Here is a 20,539-nt window from a genome sequence, read left to right as displayed (position 1 = left end):
GTGGTTCTTACATTTTAGCATCCCCCTCTCCTCCATGTCCCAGGTCAGAGTGCGGATGGCAAGAGCACAGCCCTTACTCAGGTGCCTGCCTACATTATCCAAAGCACCAAACCTTAACCCTGCTCACTTGCCACCTCATCCCACTCACTCAACAGAAGCCACAAGCGAGGCTTTTGTCTGTGCTTTCTTGCTCTCCTACCTTCTGACCAGCTCTTGCTTTCCCACACCGCCCTGTGGCATGTTAGTGCGTAGATGCACTCACCTGTGCCTTGCCTGCAGGGCCCAGAGGAGGGCATCATGTGTTTTCCTCTCAAACTCCACTTATTCACTTGATATAAAGTTTAAGAAATTGGAAATTTGCTGTTTTGGCTAGGCTGGCTAGCCTGCAAACTCCCAGGATGCATCTGTTGCCACCCACTAACTTTGGTTATAGGTATTTTTAGCCATGATCAGCCTTTTATGTGTGGCCTGGGAATCTGAACTCTGGTCCTCATGCGTGTGCAGCAGGTGCTCTTACCCACCAAGCCAGCTCCCCAGCCCCTCAAATCGATAACCGTTAGCTCGTCCATCTTAGTTCTCGCCATGCCAGCCAGACCCAGTACATTCCTGATGTGGTTTCCTATGTGGCTTTTTTCTTTTATTCTGTCTATATAGTATATAGTACTGATTTTCTTTTGTTTAACCACTCCTGAATTCCCGCAGTACATTGTCATTGGCAATACTCTATAATCCTTTTATATGTTGCTGCTGTTTTGTTGAGAGTGTTTTCTTTCCCTTTCCCTTCTTTTTTTAAAACAGGGTCTCTCTGTGTAGCCCCAGTTGTCCTGAAACTTGCTCTATAGACCTCACTGGCCTCGAACTCATTGAGATCCTCCTGCCTCTGCCTCCCAAGTGCTGAAATCAAAGGCGTGCACCACCATGCCCAGCTGAGTGTGTTTTTCTTATACTAAGAATGAACAATGGCTTATCTATGATAACTTTGTCTGCTTTTATACTAGCAATACTGGCTGTACAGAATGAATTGGAACATGTTTCTCTTCTGCATTTTGGAAGAAAAAAAATGTGAAAGATCCTTGTTAATCTTTAAAAATTTGGTCAAGTCTAGCAACGAAGCCATCTAGTCCTGGTTTTTTGTTTGTTTGTAGGGCCTCACGCGTGTTAGGCAAATGTTATGCTACATCCTCGACAGCATACAGTCTGGATGTGGTGACACATGCCTGTAACGCCAGCACATGAGAGGTCAGACGTTCATTGGTCACCTTTTGCTACATAGTGAGTTCAAAACCAGCCTGGGATATAAGAGACCGTGTCTCAAACAAAAAGACCAGTAAAAAGAATCACCTTTATTTTAATTAATATTTTATATTTTGTCTTTTAGGATTGTATATTCATCAAACAAAAGCATAAAAAGTTATGAAGAGGAAATTCTCAAAAAAATGAAAGTGGGAAGTGTCATGCCAGAGAAGAAGCCTGACGTTGGCTTTCAGGAGTGTGGAAATTTGTCTGATTCTTTTCTTGGGAAGTGTGAAACTCAAGAGGATATTACTGGTGGAGATGGCAGTTTTATTTCCGGTGGTGAGATACTTTGCTGGATTTTTATGAAACTTTACAGCCATGAACTTAATTGTATTCTGATGTGGTAGAGAAAAGCGGTTGTCACGCTGCTCCCGGTTCTGTTGTTGTTTACTGAGCATGTGGAAAGGGAAACACTCCTGTGGTCATGTCATCACTTAGGTTTACATATGATACACGTTACCGCTTCTCATTCTAGTCTGTGCCAGTAAGACGAGACGCTTCAGCAAACGGAGCTAGTTCCAGCACGGCCTATGATTCCTTAAGCTACCAGGAAGCATAGCATGAAAACTTTGTCATGAGGCATTTAAAAAAGATTATGACCTAATGAAAATCTCAGCCTAGTTTTATGTGTAAAGTGGTTAACAACACATAAGTAAGCTGTACATAGTGGCCATTGTGCGTAGATACTACGGTGTGTATGGTGCTGCATTGTGCGTAGATACTACGGTGTGTATGGTGCTGCATTGTGCGTAGATACTACGGTGTGTATGGTGCTGCATTGTGCGTAGATACTACGGTGTGTATGGTGCTGCATTGTGCGTAGATACTACAGTGTGTATGGTGCTGCATTGTGCGTAGATACTACGGTGTGTATAGTGTTGCATTGTGCGTAGATACTACAGTGCGTGTAGTGCTGCATTGTGCGTAGATATTACAGTGTGTATACTGTTGCATTGTGCGTAGATACTACAGTGTGTATAGTGTTGCATTGTGCGTAGATACTACGGTGCGAATGGTACTGCATTGTGCGTAGATATTACAGTGTGTATACTGTTGCATTGTGCGTAGATACTACAGTGTGTATAGTGTTGCATTGTGCGTAGATACTACGGTGCGAATGGTACTGCATTGTGCGTAGGTACTATGGTGCGTATGGTGCTGCATTTTGAAAATAAGTGTTCTTGTGGAAACGGGTGTCAGAATGCTTGCAGTTGGGAGTTAATGAGAGCTAGCTATTAATTGGAGAGAAGAGATTACTTAGATAGGCAGACTTTCCAACAGGAAACCTTAGTGCTCTGGATCATAGAGTAGACCTTCTGTTGTTCATGGAACACCTAGTGCCAGGAATCTGCCGTCAAGTCCATGGGACACTTAAAGAGGCCTCACATTACCCTTTCTGTGCAGGGAACAACCAAACTGAATCCTGGTTAAAATTCTTACTTTTTATGTTCACCATACCTAATTATGAATCAACGAACATTCTTGATTTTGAAGTAGGCCCATTCATATGTTTAATCTCATTTAGTCTCTGAAAACCCTAAGAAGTGGTTACAGATGGACTGATTTTGTTGTTTTATACCCAGAGATTATAAGGGACAAATGCCACACAGAAAGGACAAGTCAGTGTCTGATAGCTAGTCGTCTTGTTGAAAGAGCGCTCTGGCAAGGCCACACCGGAGTTCTTTAAAGTGCCCAGTGAGCATATGGAAAAGGCTCGTCTACCCCTCGGCCCCTTTCTCCCTTACGCCAGGGGAACGTCATGATCCCTTCTGCACTGAGTTATAGTCCTGTTAATTACTTGACACTTTCCCCAAAGAAATGTGCACTGCCACCTCTGTATCTTAACTCCTGAGATGTCATTCTGGTCGCTTACCACGTCTTTTAATTGTGTGCCTATTTTGTGTACATTTAAACATAACAGTAAACAAAACAATGTTTCTTCCCTAAGCCTCGTAGGCAGAGCCAGGTGGATGAGTGCAGGTTGCCCGAGAGTACAAATTGAGCTTGTGTAACTTGGGCTTCCACTCCCAGAGGAGGTTGGTGGTGGAGGTAACTTCTTCTGTTTTGTTTTTTTAGGGATCAGGGAATTTACACTGCTGGGCAGGTAACACTGAGCAGTAACCCCAGCCTCCTTATGTTTTTGAGACAGTGTCTCACTAAGTTACTTAGGCTGTCCTTGAACTCACCCTGAAGTCCATGCAGGCCTTATACTTGCCATCTTCCTGCCTTTAGCAGGAGTAACAGACCTATGTGGGCCTATGCTGTGCTGTCAGGCCTGAAGTAGTACACTTCAGATGAATCCCAAGAGGGGGTGCAAATGAACACAACAAAGCTGCCTTAAGAAGCAGAGTAAACATGACTGGCTGTGCCTGGAAACAGAAAAAAAAATGGGGCATGTGCTTATTTGGTATCCTGGGAATGGGAAGGCTTAGGGCACAGGAAGGGATGCAAGTAGAGATTGGAGCTGACGAGAGTCGTATAGGGAGGGTTGTTATTCACAGAGGATTGGTCCTAGGACTCCTCTCATCCAGGATACCAAATCTGTTGGTGCTTACATCCCCTATATGAAAGGAATTATTTTTAAATCACTTTCCTTCCTTCTTTCCTTCCTTCCTTCCTTTTCTCCTCCCTCCTTTCCTTTCTTTTCCTCTCCCCTCCTCTCCCCTCCTCTCCTCTCCTTTCCTCTCCCCTTCTTTTCCCCTCCCCTCCCCTTCTTTTCCCCTCCCCTCCCCTCCCTTTCCTTTCCTTTCCTCTTTCCTTTCCTTCCTTTGTGGTGTTCTCTTTTCCTTTTGGTGGTGGTGCTGGGGAATGAGTACAGGACCTTGTCCTACACTGCCCAGTGGTTGGAGGAATTCAGTCTTTCTAGAGACTTCCATCTTGAGGTTATCTAGGGGCAGCATCCTAGATACCCTAAAGTAGGTGAAGTCCAAAGGGCTGATCACAAAGACACTTCTATCACTCAAAGAATTCTGAGAATCTTAGGAGCTCTGCCAGGAACCAGGGAGATTAGGATATAATATAAACCAAGTGTATATTTTATACCCACTGCTGCAGTATATTCAAATTCAGTAGACTATTTGGGTTCATTGATGAAAGTTGTGATACTTAGTACTTAGGGTAACCCTTGAAATTAACTTGACTTTCTTCTGATATGTTTCTAGATTTTCTGTTTCTGTCAAGAAATCTTTTTCATATTTCCCATTAAATTATGTGGCTTACATTTTTGAAGGAATTGTAGAAATAGCATTTCCCCTTGCCTGCTGCTTAGCTCTTCTGGTGTGTGTGTGTGTGTGTGTGTGTGTGTGTGTGTATGTGTGTGTGCAGTACCGGATGTGTGCAGTACCGGATGCGTGTGCAGTACCGATGTGTGTGTAGTTTTAGATCTGCATGTATGGGTTAATGCACTGCTCATCAGGCGCCCTTCTAGGTCTGCGAGAGCAGCTGAAATATATTTCCAGCTCTTTGTACCTTATGTTCTGGTTGGAGAACTTATTGTGGGCCAAGATTGACAGCAAACATGGTAAAGAAATGAATATGATGGCATATATGATAGAGAAAGGGTCTGGGAAGGATAATGGTGGCAATGTAATTTTTATATGACCATCAGGTTCCACTTCATTGAATAAGTGATGGTTGAGGTGTCTTGGAGAAAGGAAGGCAGAAGAAGTGTTGAGGGCAAAGCCTGAAGGTGAGAATGTCCCAGGATGGAGATAGGAGGAAAGTTCAATGTAGAAGTAAAGTCGTAGGCACTGCAGTCAGGAAGGCAGTGGGGAGTCAAGTGCTTTGGGAGCCGACTGCACAGTGCTGAAGACCGAGGTTTACTCTAGGATGTGGGAGCCGACTGCACAGTGCTGAAGACTGAGATTTACTCTAGGAGAAATGAATGAGCAATAGGAGTTTTTTAAATGTTTATTTTTATGTTATGTGTGTGAGGGCGTTGGGTCCCCTGGAACTGGAGTCATGAGTGGTTGTGAGCCACTTTCACCGCTGAACCGTCCCTCCAGCCCCATAGGGGCATTGAAACTGGCTCAATTGTGCTCTGGATACTTTGCTAGAAATTGGTTGGATCGGATGTATCAGTTGATGAGCTGCGGAGTGGCTGGGTCTGGGTCCTTCAGAGTGCACACATAGCTTTTCCTTGTCGTTTCTACACTGAACTTGGTTAGTAGAAATCTGATAAGGGACTAGTCCTCATCAGATATGGTTGTTAAAAGAACCCATTTAGATCAAGTAAATTTAGCTTAGTTGAACAAAGAACAATTCATGAATTAGACAGCACTCAGAGAAAACTGGACAGTTTTAGAGATTGTTTTAGATAAAGAAGGAGGAGAGGCCTGGCAGGCTACCTCATGAAAGGAGCTCACACACAGTTGTTCCTTTCAGAAGTCAGCTTTTTGAAGGTGCTGAGACCTAAGGACATTATCCAGCCTGTAGTGAAAACACATTAAAACCAGAAGCAATATAGATGGAGTCATAACATAAAGACTTCTCTCTAAAGTTTGGAGAAGGATTCCTGAAAGGGATAACTTCAAGTCAAAGTAAGAGTCACCCTGGTGGGCGTGGGCAGAGAAGAGTCCAGAGAAATACCAAGAACAGAGAAAATATCAGGCTTTTTATGTTTTAGGGGCTAGTGGGAAGCCTCACACCTGTATTTTGGGATGGGATAGCCTAATGTGAGAAAGAGCACAGAGGAGCCAGGCACCATGGCTACTGTGTTAGTAATTTTTCTGTTGCTGTGATAAGGTATTCTGAAGAAGAGCAACTTGGAAGGAAAGGGTTTATTTGGGTTACAGCCCCTCAGCGTGAGGCATGGCAGCAGGGGCAAGACGCCAGCCTGGGAGTCAGGAAACAGTGATTACGTTTCATCTGCACACAGGAAGTGGGACCAGAGGATAAAACCTCAAAGCCTGTCTGTCCTTAGTCATGTCCTTCCTTCAGCAAGGCCTCATTCGTAACATTCTCAACAACACAGGAGCTAGGGGCCAAGTGCTCACATACATGAGCTTGTGGGTGTGGCATTTCATATTCAAACCACGAGAGCCAGGTACTAATTAGGCCACAGCACACCAGAGTGGGCAGCTTTATTTCTGACTTAGATAAAGAACCGCAGGAACAGACCCATGCCCTAACATGGAACATGGAGATAAAGTACGGAAGGAGCATGATTAATAAAAACTCAGAGAAATTGAAGTTCGATCTGATGATCTGAGAACTAAAGCAACCAACTGCCAGCCAACCTCTATCTCAGTCTAAAATGGCGATTCCACCTCTAGGAATCTCAGAATGAGACTGAGAGCTGTCTCCTCTTCTTTTATAATTCTCTCTAGGGCTGGGATTAAAGGCATGTACTACCTGGTTTCTATGGCAAACTAGTGTGGCTACTGGGATTAAAGGTGTGTGTCACCACTGCCTGGTCTGTAAGGCTGACCAGTGGACTGTTTTACTCTGATCTTCAGGCAAGCTTTATTTATAAAATACCATTGAAATGCTGCTACACACAGCTAAACCTTATATCTGTAGACCTAGTCGGATCAGTTGACTGCCTGTGATCAGGTTAGGTTTGGCTGCATTACCAAAAGCATGTACTTCTGAGTTAGGCTTTACTTTACTGAGTGAGATGGCGTTCATTGTATAGGATCTCAGAGTATGGAAATAGTGTTGGGCCATGTTTGATTTAGTACAGCGTAACACACACATGCTGTGCTATTTTAGTGATCTGTATCATATCTGTGAAATATGTGTAATTTATTTTTATTGGGTATTTTCTCTTTTATTATGTATATTTTATTTGTTTTCATATTTTTTCATGTCTTTATGCTATGTATGGTGCTGACTCTACAGTAAACTATTTGTCTTCCTGTTGACTTCAGTTGAGTCTCTGCCCACCTATGTGACATGCCAGCCAGAGGCTCATGAAGTAGCATGCACTAGTCATCTCTCTGTCATAGCAAAATGTCTGGGACAATTAATTTATTAAGAGAAATTATGGAAGAATGGTACTAGGGAAATGGTTCCGTGGTTAAGAGATCTCATGCAGAGGACTAAGTTTGTTTATCAGCATACATTTTCTTAAATCTATTTATTTACTTCACATCCCAGCCACAGATTTCTCTCCCTCCTCTCTTCCCAGTCCCTTCTCTCTCTCCCACTCCCCACTCCACTCCTCCTCGATTTCTGTTTAGAAAAGGGCAGGTCTCCCATGAGTACCATGTGTATCAATACAATATGGCATGTCAAGTTACAGTAAAACTGACCACCTCCCCATGTGTTAAGACTGGACAAGACGGCCCAGTATGCAGAGTAGGATCTCAAGGCCTGTAAGAGTCGGAGACAGACCCTATTCTCACTGTCAGGAGTCCCACAAGAGGACCAAGTTACACAGCTATAACATACGTTCATCATGATAGGTCAGTCCCATGCAGGCTCCCTGGTTGTTGGTTCAGTCTCTGTGAGCCCCCATGAGCCCAGGTTAGTTGATTCTGAGAGTTTTCTTCTGTCTTGACCTATCTGGATCTTGCAAGTCTTTCTCTTCTGCAGGATTCCCTCAAATCCTCAGCCTAATGTTTGACTGTGAGTCTGCTCTGTTTCCATCAGTTGCTGGATGAAGCCTTTCTGGTGACAACTGGACCAGGCACCAATCTAGTCACAGGAGATGTCCAGATCAGACTACATATCCACTGTTGTCAGCAGTCCAAACTGGTCTCTTCCTTGTAGATTCCTGGGACATTCTCTTGCCCCAGGTTTTTACCTGATCCTGAAATGCCCCCCTTCCCAGTAGCCGCTTTCAGTGCTCTCCCTCCATCTCCACCTCCACAGCCGCCAAAGCTGGCCACTCCTGTTCCCGTCCCATCCTGCTCTCAGTCCACCTAGTTCCCCTTCCCAGGGAGATCTGGGCATCCCCCTGCCCATGAATCTCCTTTTTTCCTAGCCTCTCTGGGGCTGTGGATTGTAGCATGGTTATCCTTTATTTCATAGCTGATATTCACTAATGAGTAAGGACCTACCGTGGTTGTCTTTCTCAGTCTAGGTTACGTCACTCGGGGCGATTTTTATCTAGTGCTATCCATTTCCCTTCAAATTTCCTGGTGTCCTTGTTTTTAACAACTGATTAATACTCCATGTGTAAATGTAACACATTTTCTTTGTCCATTCCTTGGTTGAGGGGCTCTGGCTGTTACAAATAATGCTGCTATGAACATAGCTGAGCAGGTGTCCTTTGGGATGATTGAGCATCCTTTGGGTGTATGCCCAAGAGCATTACAGCTGGGGCTTGTGGTAGGTTGATCCCCACCAGCAGTGGAGGAGTGCTTTGCTCTGCATCCTCTCCAGCAGCAGATGTCACTTGTGTTTTTGATCTTAGCCATTCTGAGTGTAAGTTGGAGTCTCAGAGTCATTTTGATTTGTATTTCCCTCATGACTAAGGATGTTGAACATCTCTCCTTAAGTGTTTCTCTGCCATTTGAGATTCTTCTGTTGAGAATTCTCGGTTTACATCTGCATCCCATTTAATTGGGTTATTTGGTTTGTTGATACCTAGTTTCTTGAATTCTTTATATAATTTGGAAATCAACCCTCTGTCGCATATGGGATTGGTAAAGATCTTTTCCCATTCTGTGGGCTGCCGTTTTATCTTATTGATGATGTCCTTTTTGCTTTACAGAAACTTTAAATTTCATGAGTCCCATTTGTTAATTGTCACTCTCGGTGTCTGGTCAAGAAGTTGTCTCCTGTGTCAGTGCATTTGAGATTATTTTCCACTTCCTCTTCTATCAGGTTCAGTGTATCTAGATTTATATTGAGGTCTTTAATCCACTTGGACTTGAGTTTTGTGCATGGTGATAGATATGGATCTATTTTCATTCTTCTACATGCCAGCATCTCGCTAGACCAGTTATTTTTAGTTGTATGCTTTTGGCTTCTTGTCAAAAATCAGGTGTCCATAGGTGTGTGACTTTACATCTGGGTCTTTGATTCCATTTCATTGATCCATTTGTCTGTTTTTATGCCAATACCATGTGGTTTTTATTACTGTAGCTCTGTAGTAGAACTTGAAATCAGAGATGGTGATGCTTCCAGAAGTTCTTTTATTATACAGAATTGTTTTGGTTATCCTGGATTTTTTGTTTTCCTTATGAAGTTGAATATTATTCTTTCAAGGTCTGTAAAGAATTGAGTTGTGATTTTGATGGGGATTGCATTGAATCTGTAGATTGGTTTTGCTAAGATGGCCATTTTTATTATGTTAATCTGGCCAGTCCGTGAACATGGGAGATCTTTCCATCTGGCCCAGAGCCAGATGGTCTTAACATAGAATTCTACCAGAGTTTTAAAGAACTAATGCCAGTACTTTTTTCAAATTATTCCATAAAATAGAAATGGAGGGAACATTGCCAAATTCCTTCAATGAGTCTATAGTCACCCTGATATCCACACTACACAGACTCAACAAAGAAAGAGAATTACAGGCTAGTTTCACTCATGAACATTGATACAAAAATACTCAATAAAATACTGGCAAACCAAATCCAAGAACACATCAAAAAGATCATCCACCATGACCAAGTATGCTTCATCGCAGAGATGCAGGGATCTCAACATCCCAGAGATGCAGGGATTTCAATGTACAAAACTCTCAATGCAATCCACCGTATAAAGAAACTGAATTCAATAGATGAAACTGACCATCTCCTTAGATGCTAAAAAAAGCCCTTGACAAAATCCAGCACCCCTTAGTGATAAAAGTCTTGGAGAGATCAGGAATACAGGGACATACCTAAACATAATAAAAACAATACACAGCAAGCCAGTTGCCAACATCAAAGTAAATGGAGAGAAACTCAAAGGAATTCCACTAAAATTAGGAACAAGACAAGGCTGTCCACTGTCTCCATTCCTATAGTACAGTCCTTGAAGTTCTGGCTAGAGCAATAAGGCAACTAAAGGAGATCAGGGGAATACAGATTGGAAAGGAAGAAGTCAAAGCACCATTATTTGCAGATGATATGATAATATACATAAGTGACCCCCAAAACTCTACGAGGGAACTCCTACAGCTGAGAAATACCAGCACTCATATCTTGTGACTCACAACCACCAGTAACTCCAGATCTTGGTGAGCCAATGCCCGGCTTCTGTGAACACTGTACTGTATTGCAGTACACACACACACACACACACACACACACACACACACACACACTTGGGCGCATGATTGTGGGATTTCAGACCCTTACTGTGTACCTCTGATAGACCGTGGGTGAGCCCACGGCTGGCAGAACAGACTGCTGACCTGGGTTTATGCCCAATGCGACATAAACCAGACATGGTGCAATCCACAATCCTATAATCTCAGCAGACCGGAGGCAGAGGCAGGAGACTATCATGAACTGAACGTCGTCCTTAGCTGTGTGGTAGAGGACAGGTGGTTCTTGAGATTCTGTCTCAAGAAGCAAAACAACAACAACATGGGTACAGGGAAGAGAAGCGAGGGTCTGACTCTTCATTTCAAGTGAATTTAGAGCCTCCCTCTTGTTCCCACCCTGTCAGTGATCCCCAGGAGAACCACCCTGTGTGCCAGGCCTTTACAGATGGACCTCTGGAGGACTGTCAGTCAGTCAGTGTCCAAGCTGTAGTTTAAGGGTAAGGAACGGAATATTAGAAAAGACCAGAGCTGCAGAAATTACTCTTCTAATTCAGTTATTCATGAAGTAATTTTGTTTTGTCATATAGTATTGATATATTTGAATCTAACTATACTTTAAGGTATACTTATATTTAATGCATATTTCAAAGGAGGAAATATAGATGATTTAAATTTTCTACTTTATGTTGAATTGAGATAGTGATGAAGAAAACTACTTGTAGACATTAGAAAATGAAATTTAATGTTTACACTATTAAAGGAGCTACTTTTTGTCTTCTCTTTTAAAGATAATTGTGACCTGGAACCTGCGTCTGAATTAGGAGAAGATTTATTGAAACTGTATGTGAAGCAGTGTTGTCCGGACATTGATATCTGTGTTGATGGACAGAGTTTCCGCGCTCACAGGTAAAGACGTTGGTTGGCTGTGTGTGGTGTCGCAGCAGAGGAGAGCAGCGCTGTTCCTGTCTCAGTCTCAGGTCAGAACCTGGCTGAGGAGAGGTGGCGTCAGACCGGCCTTGTGCACAAGTGTCAGCCTCAGCAGATCTGCTCAGATCCACATGAAGCTTAAGACTTAATCAGAAGAAAATGTACTGCCTGAAATAGGTTTAAATCCACTGTCACAGAAAATGTAGTTAAATGCAGGGTTTTTTTAAATTTTATAGGTATTATAGTAATAAAATTTCTACGTGAATAGCATATATTTTATTGAATGCATTTTGGCTCAAATTTTGTGATTCAAAGGAGTGCATGTTCATGAATAGCATTGGTTAGGGTATCTGATGTTCTCTTGTACTTTTAAAAAATATTTTATGTTTTAGACTAGACTGTTTAGACAACCCGGGCTTTTTAGGTTTCAAATTAAAGTTTGTGCTCTGTTTTGACCATGCTTTTTTGATGGTTAAATAGCTAAAATTTGTTTAAAAGAAGAAAAAAAATTAACAAGAGATACAGATTATCTGTTGGAACTGGAAGGAAAGAAACACAGCCAGGTCTCTACTGTGCACTAGAATCATCCAGAAGTCTGAGAAGCCAGACAGTTCTTCCCTCCACGTCAAACAGAAAGGTGGTTAAGAAGTTCCTCTGTGTGCTCCTAATGAGGAAAAGCGGACGTTGTAGAGTGTGTGTGTGTGTGTGTGTGTGTGTGTGTGTGTGTGTGTGTGAGAGAGAGAGAGAGAGAGAGAGAGAGAGAGAGAGAGAGAGAGAGAGAAGAGAGAGAGAAGAGATTTTGTACATGCTAGAGTGCTCATGTATGTGTGGGTACTCTGCACATGTGTACACATGCATGTGGAAGCTGTCATTGAGATCAGCTGTCACCTTGGTCACTTTCCACTCTGATTTGGGGTTTCAAGCTGAACCCGGAACTTACCAGTTCCAGCTGGTGTCCAGGGACCGTCATCTCTGCCTTGGGAGTCCTGTCGTTAGATGGCGGCTACAGCTGCCTGACTTTTACTCTGGTCCTGGGTTCCAATCCTTATTCATGTATGACAAGCACTTTATCCACTAAGCAATCTCAGCCCAAGAAGCAGTGTTCTAGACTCAGTATCCCTTGGCAGTATTTTAGACTGCAGGAAGATCTCCCAAACTCAGAGATCCCATTGACTCACCAGCTAACCGACAGCAGCGCCTTGACTCGTAGTTGCCATTGAATGAGACTGTTTATTACTCAGAATTTGATGTTTCCTCTCTGGAAACATGAACTTTGTAAATTATAGGTACATACATATAAATATTTTCCTCATTGATATTATTGTCGTTATCATTGTTATTTTTGCCAAAGTTTGACTATATAGCCCTGACAAACCTCAAACTCAAATTCTCTTACCTCAGTCTCCTGACTGCTGGGGTAATAGACACTCATAACTACGCTTAGCACTTTCTAAATTCTAATGAAATCTAATTATTATGCCAGAACACAGAGAATAGATGTTTTCCATGTCACAGGTGTGCATTTCCTAAACCGTGGTGTGTGTTTGTGTGTGTGTGTTGTGTGTGTGTGTGTGTGCGCGCAGCACGTGTACATGCATTCTTGTGTGTCTGTCATCTGTCTTTTCTCAACACTTTTAAAATTTGACTTCATTTTGTACCCGGTTGTTTTCTTGAGGCCCTATGGGCACCAGAGTTCTGCTTGTGGGTTCTTAAAGCTGTTCCTGTCACAGAGGAGAGCAGAGCCCATGACCGTGACCGTTTGCAGCTCTCGCTAGCACTTGCATCTGCCTTTCCGTGTGCACTGCCCAGGTGGACTAAGGGGCCATTCCAGGAGCTGGAGCTAGAATATTAGGTTCGTGAGCCACCATGTGGGCATGAAGAACTGGACTCAGGTCCTCTGGAAGAGCAGCAAGTGCTCTTAACCCCTGAGATAAGTCTCCATACCCTAGAGCATTAAGTTTGTACGTCATGACAGTTCTGGTTTTCATTTATGGTCTGTTTCATCCACCTAGCAGTAAGAAGGAAATTTGAATTAATAGAAAAGCAGCTTCCTAAGGATTTAAAATATGACTTGTTCCTGCTTTGTTTTGCATATTATGATAGAAATTCTGAACCATGTTATCTTCCCAGCTTAAATTTGAACATTTCTGTTTAGTTCATAGTAATATTATATTCAAAATGCAAATAGTAAGAATATAAGTATAAAGTTTGAGGCTGTGTGGATTGAATCAGATTATCACATAAAGCATACCTACGTGTGGCTGGCATATTATTACAAGACTTTAAAGCAGATGTTAGCTGTTGTACACACCAAATATCTGGAGAAATACGGTTCTGTCTGGTACACGTCCCCCACTGCCCGAGTAGGCAGACTGCAGGTATGAGATAAGACAAAGAAATGTAAGATGGACATGTTGTAAGCCTAAGATATTTAGTGTCTGGATTTTCACAGAATAAATTTGCTATCTTCTGTCGTTATAGGAGTTATACTGAATGATATAATTATATACACTTAATGAAATAATTATAAGATTTCACAGTTCTGTTCAAAAGGAAGTTATTAATATCTTAGTATTAATTGCTTTGTTAGTGGTGGATTGTCAACATGAGAGACTTAAAGTAATGATAACTTAGATCTATCTATATCTATATATAGAGAGATATGAACAGCACAGGAAAGAGGTAAACTTCCTTGGTCCCACTAGCCCTTGAGGAGGTTTTGAAGGGGAATCTAAAAGCAAAAAGAGGCGCTTGGTGCCTGAAACAAATGAGGTACACAGAGTAGAGGCTCTTTGCTGAGCTCTGCTTAGGCTCCCCACCTTGGCCACATTCAGCCGAATGCACGCGCCCAGGGGATTGTTTTCCTGTCGTACTTTGCTTCTGTCTTAAGGTTGTACCTTCCAAAAATCACCTGGGTTTATTTCCAGTATACCCATTCCATTTGGACTTGTCAATTTGATGACATAAATTAATGAATACCGTATAATTCAACAATATGTAAAGAAAAAAGTTTCATTCCAGTGATATCTAATGTGGATGCTTTGAAAAGATGCTTAGGGAAGGGGCACTTAAAAAATTGGTATTGGGTTTAGTTAAAACAGTATAAGGTGGGAAGAGAGGCTCCAAGATGAGCTCACCACAGTTTAACCCTTTGTCACGTTAGAGAAATCCAAGCTAGAAATCATGATGTGTACGTGTTTTCATTTTGCAAGGAAAGAGAGGCGTTGATCAGTGAGTCGTCATTTTTAAAGAGAAGTTGCCTGATGGTGAAGGATGTGTGAGGTGCTATGGGGACCCAGGGCCTGCGCCCGAGCTGCCTCCTCCATCCTGTGTGTTCATTTCGGGTTAAGTGTCTGTGGCGTGTGCAGCTTGTTCTGAAATCCTCATAGTTTTGATTAATCAGAATTTGGCCTTATTGTATTGGCAAATAAGGTCATTTGTTAGACTTTACAATTCAACTGAGGCAGGCAGTCCCAAGAAAGCCGCCATCCAAAGATATTCTCTGAGATGTTTGTCAGGAAGCCGAGTGCAGAATGGCAGCATCTCTGGAAAGTGTTTGCCCTGTTCTGGGGTTACATTTAGATAAAGTGAGGTCTGCTGTTTTCACCTCACTCCCTTAAAGCTAGAGCACTCAAAAGTCATGTCCTCAAGAGCCCTGTAGTCTTTCAGGCCTTTGTTCTGCCTGGGCTAGTGAACCCAGTTCAGCTAACACTATGGCGTTCTATAGTGAGTCCAGTGCAGCTAACACTATGGCGTTCTATAGTGAGTCCAGTGCAGCTAACACTATGGCGTTCTATAGTGAGCCCAGTTCAGCTAACACTATGGCGTTCTATAGTGAGCCCAGTTCAGCTAACACTATGGCGTTCTATAGTGAGTGCAGTGCAGCTAACACTATGGCGTTCTATAGTGAGTCCAGTGCAGCTAACACTATGGCGTTCTATAGTGAGTCCAGTGCAGCTAACACTATGGCGTTCTATAGTGAGTCCAGTTCAGCTAACACTATGGCGTTCTATAGTGAGTGCAGTGCAGCTAACACTATGGCGTTCTATAGTGAGTCCAGTTCAGCTAACACTATGGCGTTCTATAGTGAGTCCAGTTCAGCTAACACTATGGCGTTCTATTGTGAGTCCAGTTCAGCTAACACTATGGCGTTCTATTGTGAGTCCAGTTCAGCTAACACTATGGCGTTCTATTGTGAGTCCAGTTCAGCTAACACTATGGCGTTCTATAGTGAGTCCAGTGCAGCTAACACTATGGCGTTCTATAGTGAGTCCAGTGCAGCTAACACTATGGCGTTCTATTGTGAGTCCAGTTCAGCTAACACTATGGCGTTCTATAGTGAGTCCAGTGCAGCTAACACTATGGCGTTCTATAGTGAGTCCAGTGCAGCTAACACTATGGCGTTCTATAGTGAGTCCAGTGCAGCTAACACTATGGCGTTCTATAGTGAGTCCAGTGCAGCTAACACTATGGCGTTCTACTGAAACAGCAGAAAGGGGGAAATTAGGGCATCTCATAGAGCTGGAAGCAGCATTGCCAGTTGAAATTAAATTTAGTCAAAAGAAGAAAATCATTTTTGACATGTTGGAAAATGAAAAGGATGCATCTAAGATTCTTAATAGGCCATGCCATCCATGGCATTGTTCTTTTAGCCGGAGGCAGATGTCCTAATTAAAAAGGATTCTTTTGTAGGTTTCTATTTTAAGGTCAGAGTAATCACTTAAACCTTAGACACTCTTAATGCTTTCTCTGGAAACAGCTAGTGTGCTGAGAGAGTTCATGTCTTGTGATGCAGACACAGATTAGATTAGATTGTAGGAAATACGCACAGTAACTGTGAGAGAACTGGGCAGGAAGCCAGAGAACCCTGAGGGCTGTGGAGCTCTGGTACTGATTTGACCTTGGATGAAGGAAAGGACTCTGCACCTTAGGCTGCTGTCCGCCTGGGGAGGTTCCCACAAGGCTATTGGGAAGTGTCCAGCAGAGTCACCCACCCGAAAAAGCCCCGTCCACCAGAGATTCAAAGGCACCTTAACCTCCACTGTGCTGAGTCACTGGCAAGAATGACTTATGTATGAGAAGGTGGCCTCAGGGCCAGTGTGGTTTAGATTCCAGAGTGCTGTTGCTGGGCTGTCCGTGTCAGCAGTCAGTCGAGACACGCTGTGTGCCTACACATCTTTGTGATTGGGCTTAGCCAGTGGAACTGTGCAGGTGGACTGTTAGAATTCTGTGGTGTTATTTATGTGGACTTTTCAATGAATTGGGCATGGTGGTGCGTATCTAATTCCAGCACTCAGGTGACGAGGCAGGCTGCATCAAGTGTATGCAGCCAATCCCAACCAGCCAGTTCTGGGTAAACCTGAGAAACTCAGCGAAACCCCTCTCTCAAATAAATAAATAAATCACCCACCCTGAAACAGTTGTTTGAAAAGCACTCGCAGACTCATGTTCATAAAGGAGAAGGGATGGAGTGCACACACCTAAGCTCAGTGGGTTGTTGTAGTCAAAAAGCTGCTGAGGCAAATGACTTGGGAGAACGACTCAGTGCACTGTTTTTTGTTTGTTTGGGGGATTTTTGTCTTATTTTTGTTTTGGTTTTTTGAGATAGGGTTTCTCTGCGTAGTCCTGGCTGTTTTAGAACTCACTCTGTAGACCAGGCTGTCCTTGAACTCACAGAGTTCACCTGCCTCGGCCTCCCTGAGTGCTGGATTCAAAGCATGCACCACCACTGCCCAGCAAGTGCACTGTTAACGTTGGTAATTTCTGTGGACTGGGATTGAAGTAAAAAGGGAGCAAGTGAAGAACTGAAGACTTCATCTTACACAGTTCAGGGGAGAGGTTCCACAAACATCAGTTCAGGGGAGAAGTTCCACAAACATCAGTTCAGGGGAGAGGTTCTACAAACATCAGTTCAGGGGAGAAGTTCCACAAACATCTTGTAACTTAGAAATCTGGCTATTTGACTTTCCATGCTTTAGGAAGGAATCATAAACTGCAATGCTTGCAGTCTGTTCATATGGACTCAGTCGTACATTAGAGACTCTGCCTTGGTTATACTTTATGCTTTTTATTTTGTTCTGTTTTGTGTGTGTGTGTGTGTGTTTCTTGTTTGTTTGTTTGTTTGTTTTTGAGATAAAGTCTTGCTCTGTAGTCTTGGCTGGGGTTCTCTCTGTGTACCAGACTGGCAGTCTTGTTTGTTTGTTTGTGAGATAAAATCTTGCTCTGTAGTCTTGGCTGGGGTTCTCTCTGTGTACCAGACTGGCAGTCTTGCACTTTCCTGCCTTCCCAGTGCTCAGATTGCAAACGTGTCCCTGTGCCTGGCTTCTGTGCTTCTTACAGTAGAATTCCTAGATCATTGATATGAACCTGTGAGTCTTTCTTTCTTTCCCTGTGTGTGTGTGTGTGTGTGTGTGTTGCATTTTGTTACAAATATTCTTTCTGTAGGTACACTTTTGGAGGTCAGATGTCAACGTCAAGTGTCTTCCTCTTGCTACCCACCATATTCCTTTAAGTGCATTTATTATTAGTGTGTATGTATGTGTGCGTGCCATGGTCTGTTGGTAGCGATCAGAGGACAGTCTGTGAATGTAAACTCCCTCCTTCTGCCTTGTTGATCCCAGAGACTCAATTCAGGACATCGAGTTTGGCAGCAAGTGCCTTTACCCACTGAGCCATCTTGTAGGCCCTCCGCCTTATATTTTGAGACAGTGTCTCTGACAAGTCTCACTGTGTACTCTAGGCTGGCTTGGAACTCACTCTGTAGACCAGGCTGGCCTAGAATTCAAAGAAACCCACCTCCCTTTCTCTTGAGTGCTGGAATTAAAGGTGTGAGCCAGTGAGTTCAATGACACACTGTATTTTTCTTTCTTTCTTTTTTTAACTTAAAGATGTATTGCTGGGCAGTGGTGGTGCACACCTTTAATCCCAGTACTCAGGAGGCAGAGGCAGGTAGATCTCTGTGAGTTTGAGGCCAGCCTGGTCTACAGAGTGAGTTCCAGGACAGCCAGGGCTACACAGAGAAACTCTGTGTTGAAAAGCCAAGGGGGAATAAAAGAATAAACAGTATGGAGGCAACTTTAAAAAAAAATTGTATTTCCTAATTTTTTGAAAGTTCTTCTTCACCAATGTATTGTATGGAGTGTGTTTAACTGTCAAATATTAGGAATTTTTCCACTTTATCTCTGTTACTGATTTGTTGTTCAACTTCATTGCGGTCCAAGAACATTCATTATTTCAGTTCAATTAAATGTGGAGACTCTTCTGCTAGCACAGAGTGTCTGTCTGAGGGAGTTTGCTCTTGTACTTGAGAGTTACATATTGTGCTTTTTGTGCTCTAGAGAATCTGTCTTTGGGCGAGTGGGATGGCTCAATGGTAGCTCACCACCCTCTGTGGCTTCAGTCCCTGGTAATCTGATGCCTCTCCTCAGGCACTGCATTCACTTGTGCGTAGACACACACACAGGCAAAGCACTCATACATGTAAAATAAAGATAAATGACATAAAAAAATCTCTGCTTACTCCAAAGTTAAAAGATTTTCACCCGTGTTTTCCTTTCTGTGGAGATGTTATAATATTAACTTGTGCATTTAGTGGTGGTTCTATTTTCAGTTGTTTTCTGTGAGTGGTGTGAGGCGTCAGGGTTCATTTCTTCAGACATTCAGTGCTCTTGTTTATAAAGCTGTCTTTCCTAACACCACTGAGGAAGACACACACACACACACACACACACACACTCTACACACTCGCACTCTACACACACACACACTCTACACACTCGCACTCTACACACACACACACACTCTCTACACACACGCACTCTACACACACACACTCTCTACACACACTGCACATGCGCCCACACGACACACTCTATACACCCTCCACACACACACTTTGTCTCTACACACATACACTTCTAACCTGTTGATCTACTTTATCCTTACATCAACACCACACCATCTTGATGATTGCTGGTTTCTAGTAAGTGATGTTGTGTTGTTTGAAATTTTGCTTTCCATTTTTTCATTTTCTTGGTGCTTGCTTGTTTGAGGTATGTTTCGTGTGTGTGTGTGTGTGTGTGTACACTGAAAACACTTGGCAGATCTAGAAATGAGATGAAAAGTCAAGCCAGTGGATGACTTTTGTTTTCCGTTGGGTCTTTCTGAATTTGTCCCTAATGTTCTATGTAAGTTTAGCACAGAAGTCTTGTATGGTCTTTTTTTCTACTACGTTTGTTCCTGTGTTTTTCTCTTTTCCATATAAGAGGACTCCTTCACCCCTTTACTATTATGCTATTTTGTTTCTGGATGGTTCCTTGACATTTTACCAAAGATTTACACTGTGACCTGTGTCCTAGTTAAGGTTTCTATTGCTGTCATGAAATGCCATGACCAACACAACTTGGGGAGGAAAGGGCTTACTTGGCTTATGTTTCCAAATTACTGTCCATCACTGAAGGAAGTCAGGGCAGGAACTCAAACAGAGCAGGAACCTGGAGGCAGGAGCTGATGCACAGGCCATGGATGGGTACTAATTACTGGATTGCTCCCCGTGGTTTGTTCAGCCAGCTTTATTACAGAACCCAGGACTGCCTGCCCAGGCACGGCACCGCTCCCATTTAGGCTGGGCCCTCCACCATCAGTCACTCACTGAGAAAATGCCCGACAGGCCTGCTGCAGCCCAGTCTTACGGAGACATTTTCTCAATTGAGGTTGTCCAGTGAGTCTGGCTTGTATTACACTGGCATGAAACCAGCCAACACAGGCATCATATGACTCTTGGGTGATGTTAGTTAGCATAGACCGTTCTTCTCTTGCTTTGGGATGGCAGGTAGACTTGATCACATTGTCATAGTCAAGGATGGGCTGATTCAAAGCTGGCATTACAAGGACATGCTTGTTTCCTGATCTCTTTGTCCTGGAGTCTTAGAGTTTGACCTTGAGGATTCAGACTTGAATCCAGGGTTGTCTACCAAAACTCCTTTTTAATATGCCAAGTTGTCATAGTGCCTATAAGTGAAGAATGCCAGGATGCTGCCCTGCCTCTCCTCCTAACTGCTGCTCACTTTGGCGGTCTCCCTGGTGGGAAGTTCAAATGCTGAGTCTCCATCTCCTTGTCTGTCTTTTTTCTTATACTGTGTCTAACAGCCATGGTCATAGAGATGCCTTTAGCTT

At 43.1% G+C, this 20,539-nt stretch overlaps 1 protein-coding gene across 1 annotated transcript in view; it reads left to right on the top strand.

Moving 5' to 3' along the window:
- Positions 1 to 20,539, top strand: part of Btbd8 (BTB domain containing 8) — a 62,515-nt gene that overhangs the window by 10,833 nt on the left and 31,143 nt on the right. The window contains exons 3-4 of the mRNA XM_048447092.3: positions 1,379 to 1,575; positions 11,227 to 11,344. Coding sequence (XP_048303049.3) covers positions 1,379 to 1,575; positions 11,227 to 11,344 — 315 coding nt within the window. The remainder of the gene's footprint in view (positions 1 to 1,378; positions 1,576 to 11,226; positions 11,345 to 20,539) is intronic.

The sequence above is a fragment of the Myodes glareolus genome, chromosome 8 (assembly GCF_982192425.1).
Source record: "Myodes glareolus chromosome 8, mMyoGla1.1, whole genome shotgun sequence".
NCBI lineage: Eukaryota > Metazoa > Chordata > Mammalia > Rodentia > Cricetidae > Myodes > Myodes glareolus.
Note: the sequence above shows the minus strand (reverse complement) of the source record. Positions and strands in the feature narration are given on the sequence as shown.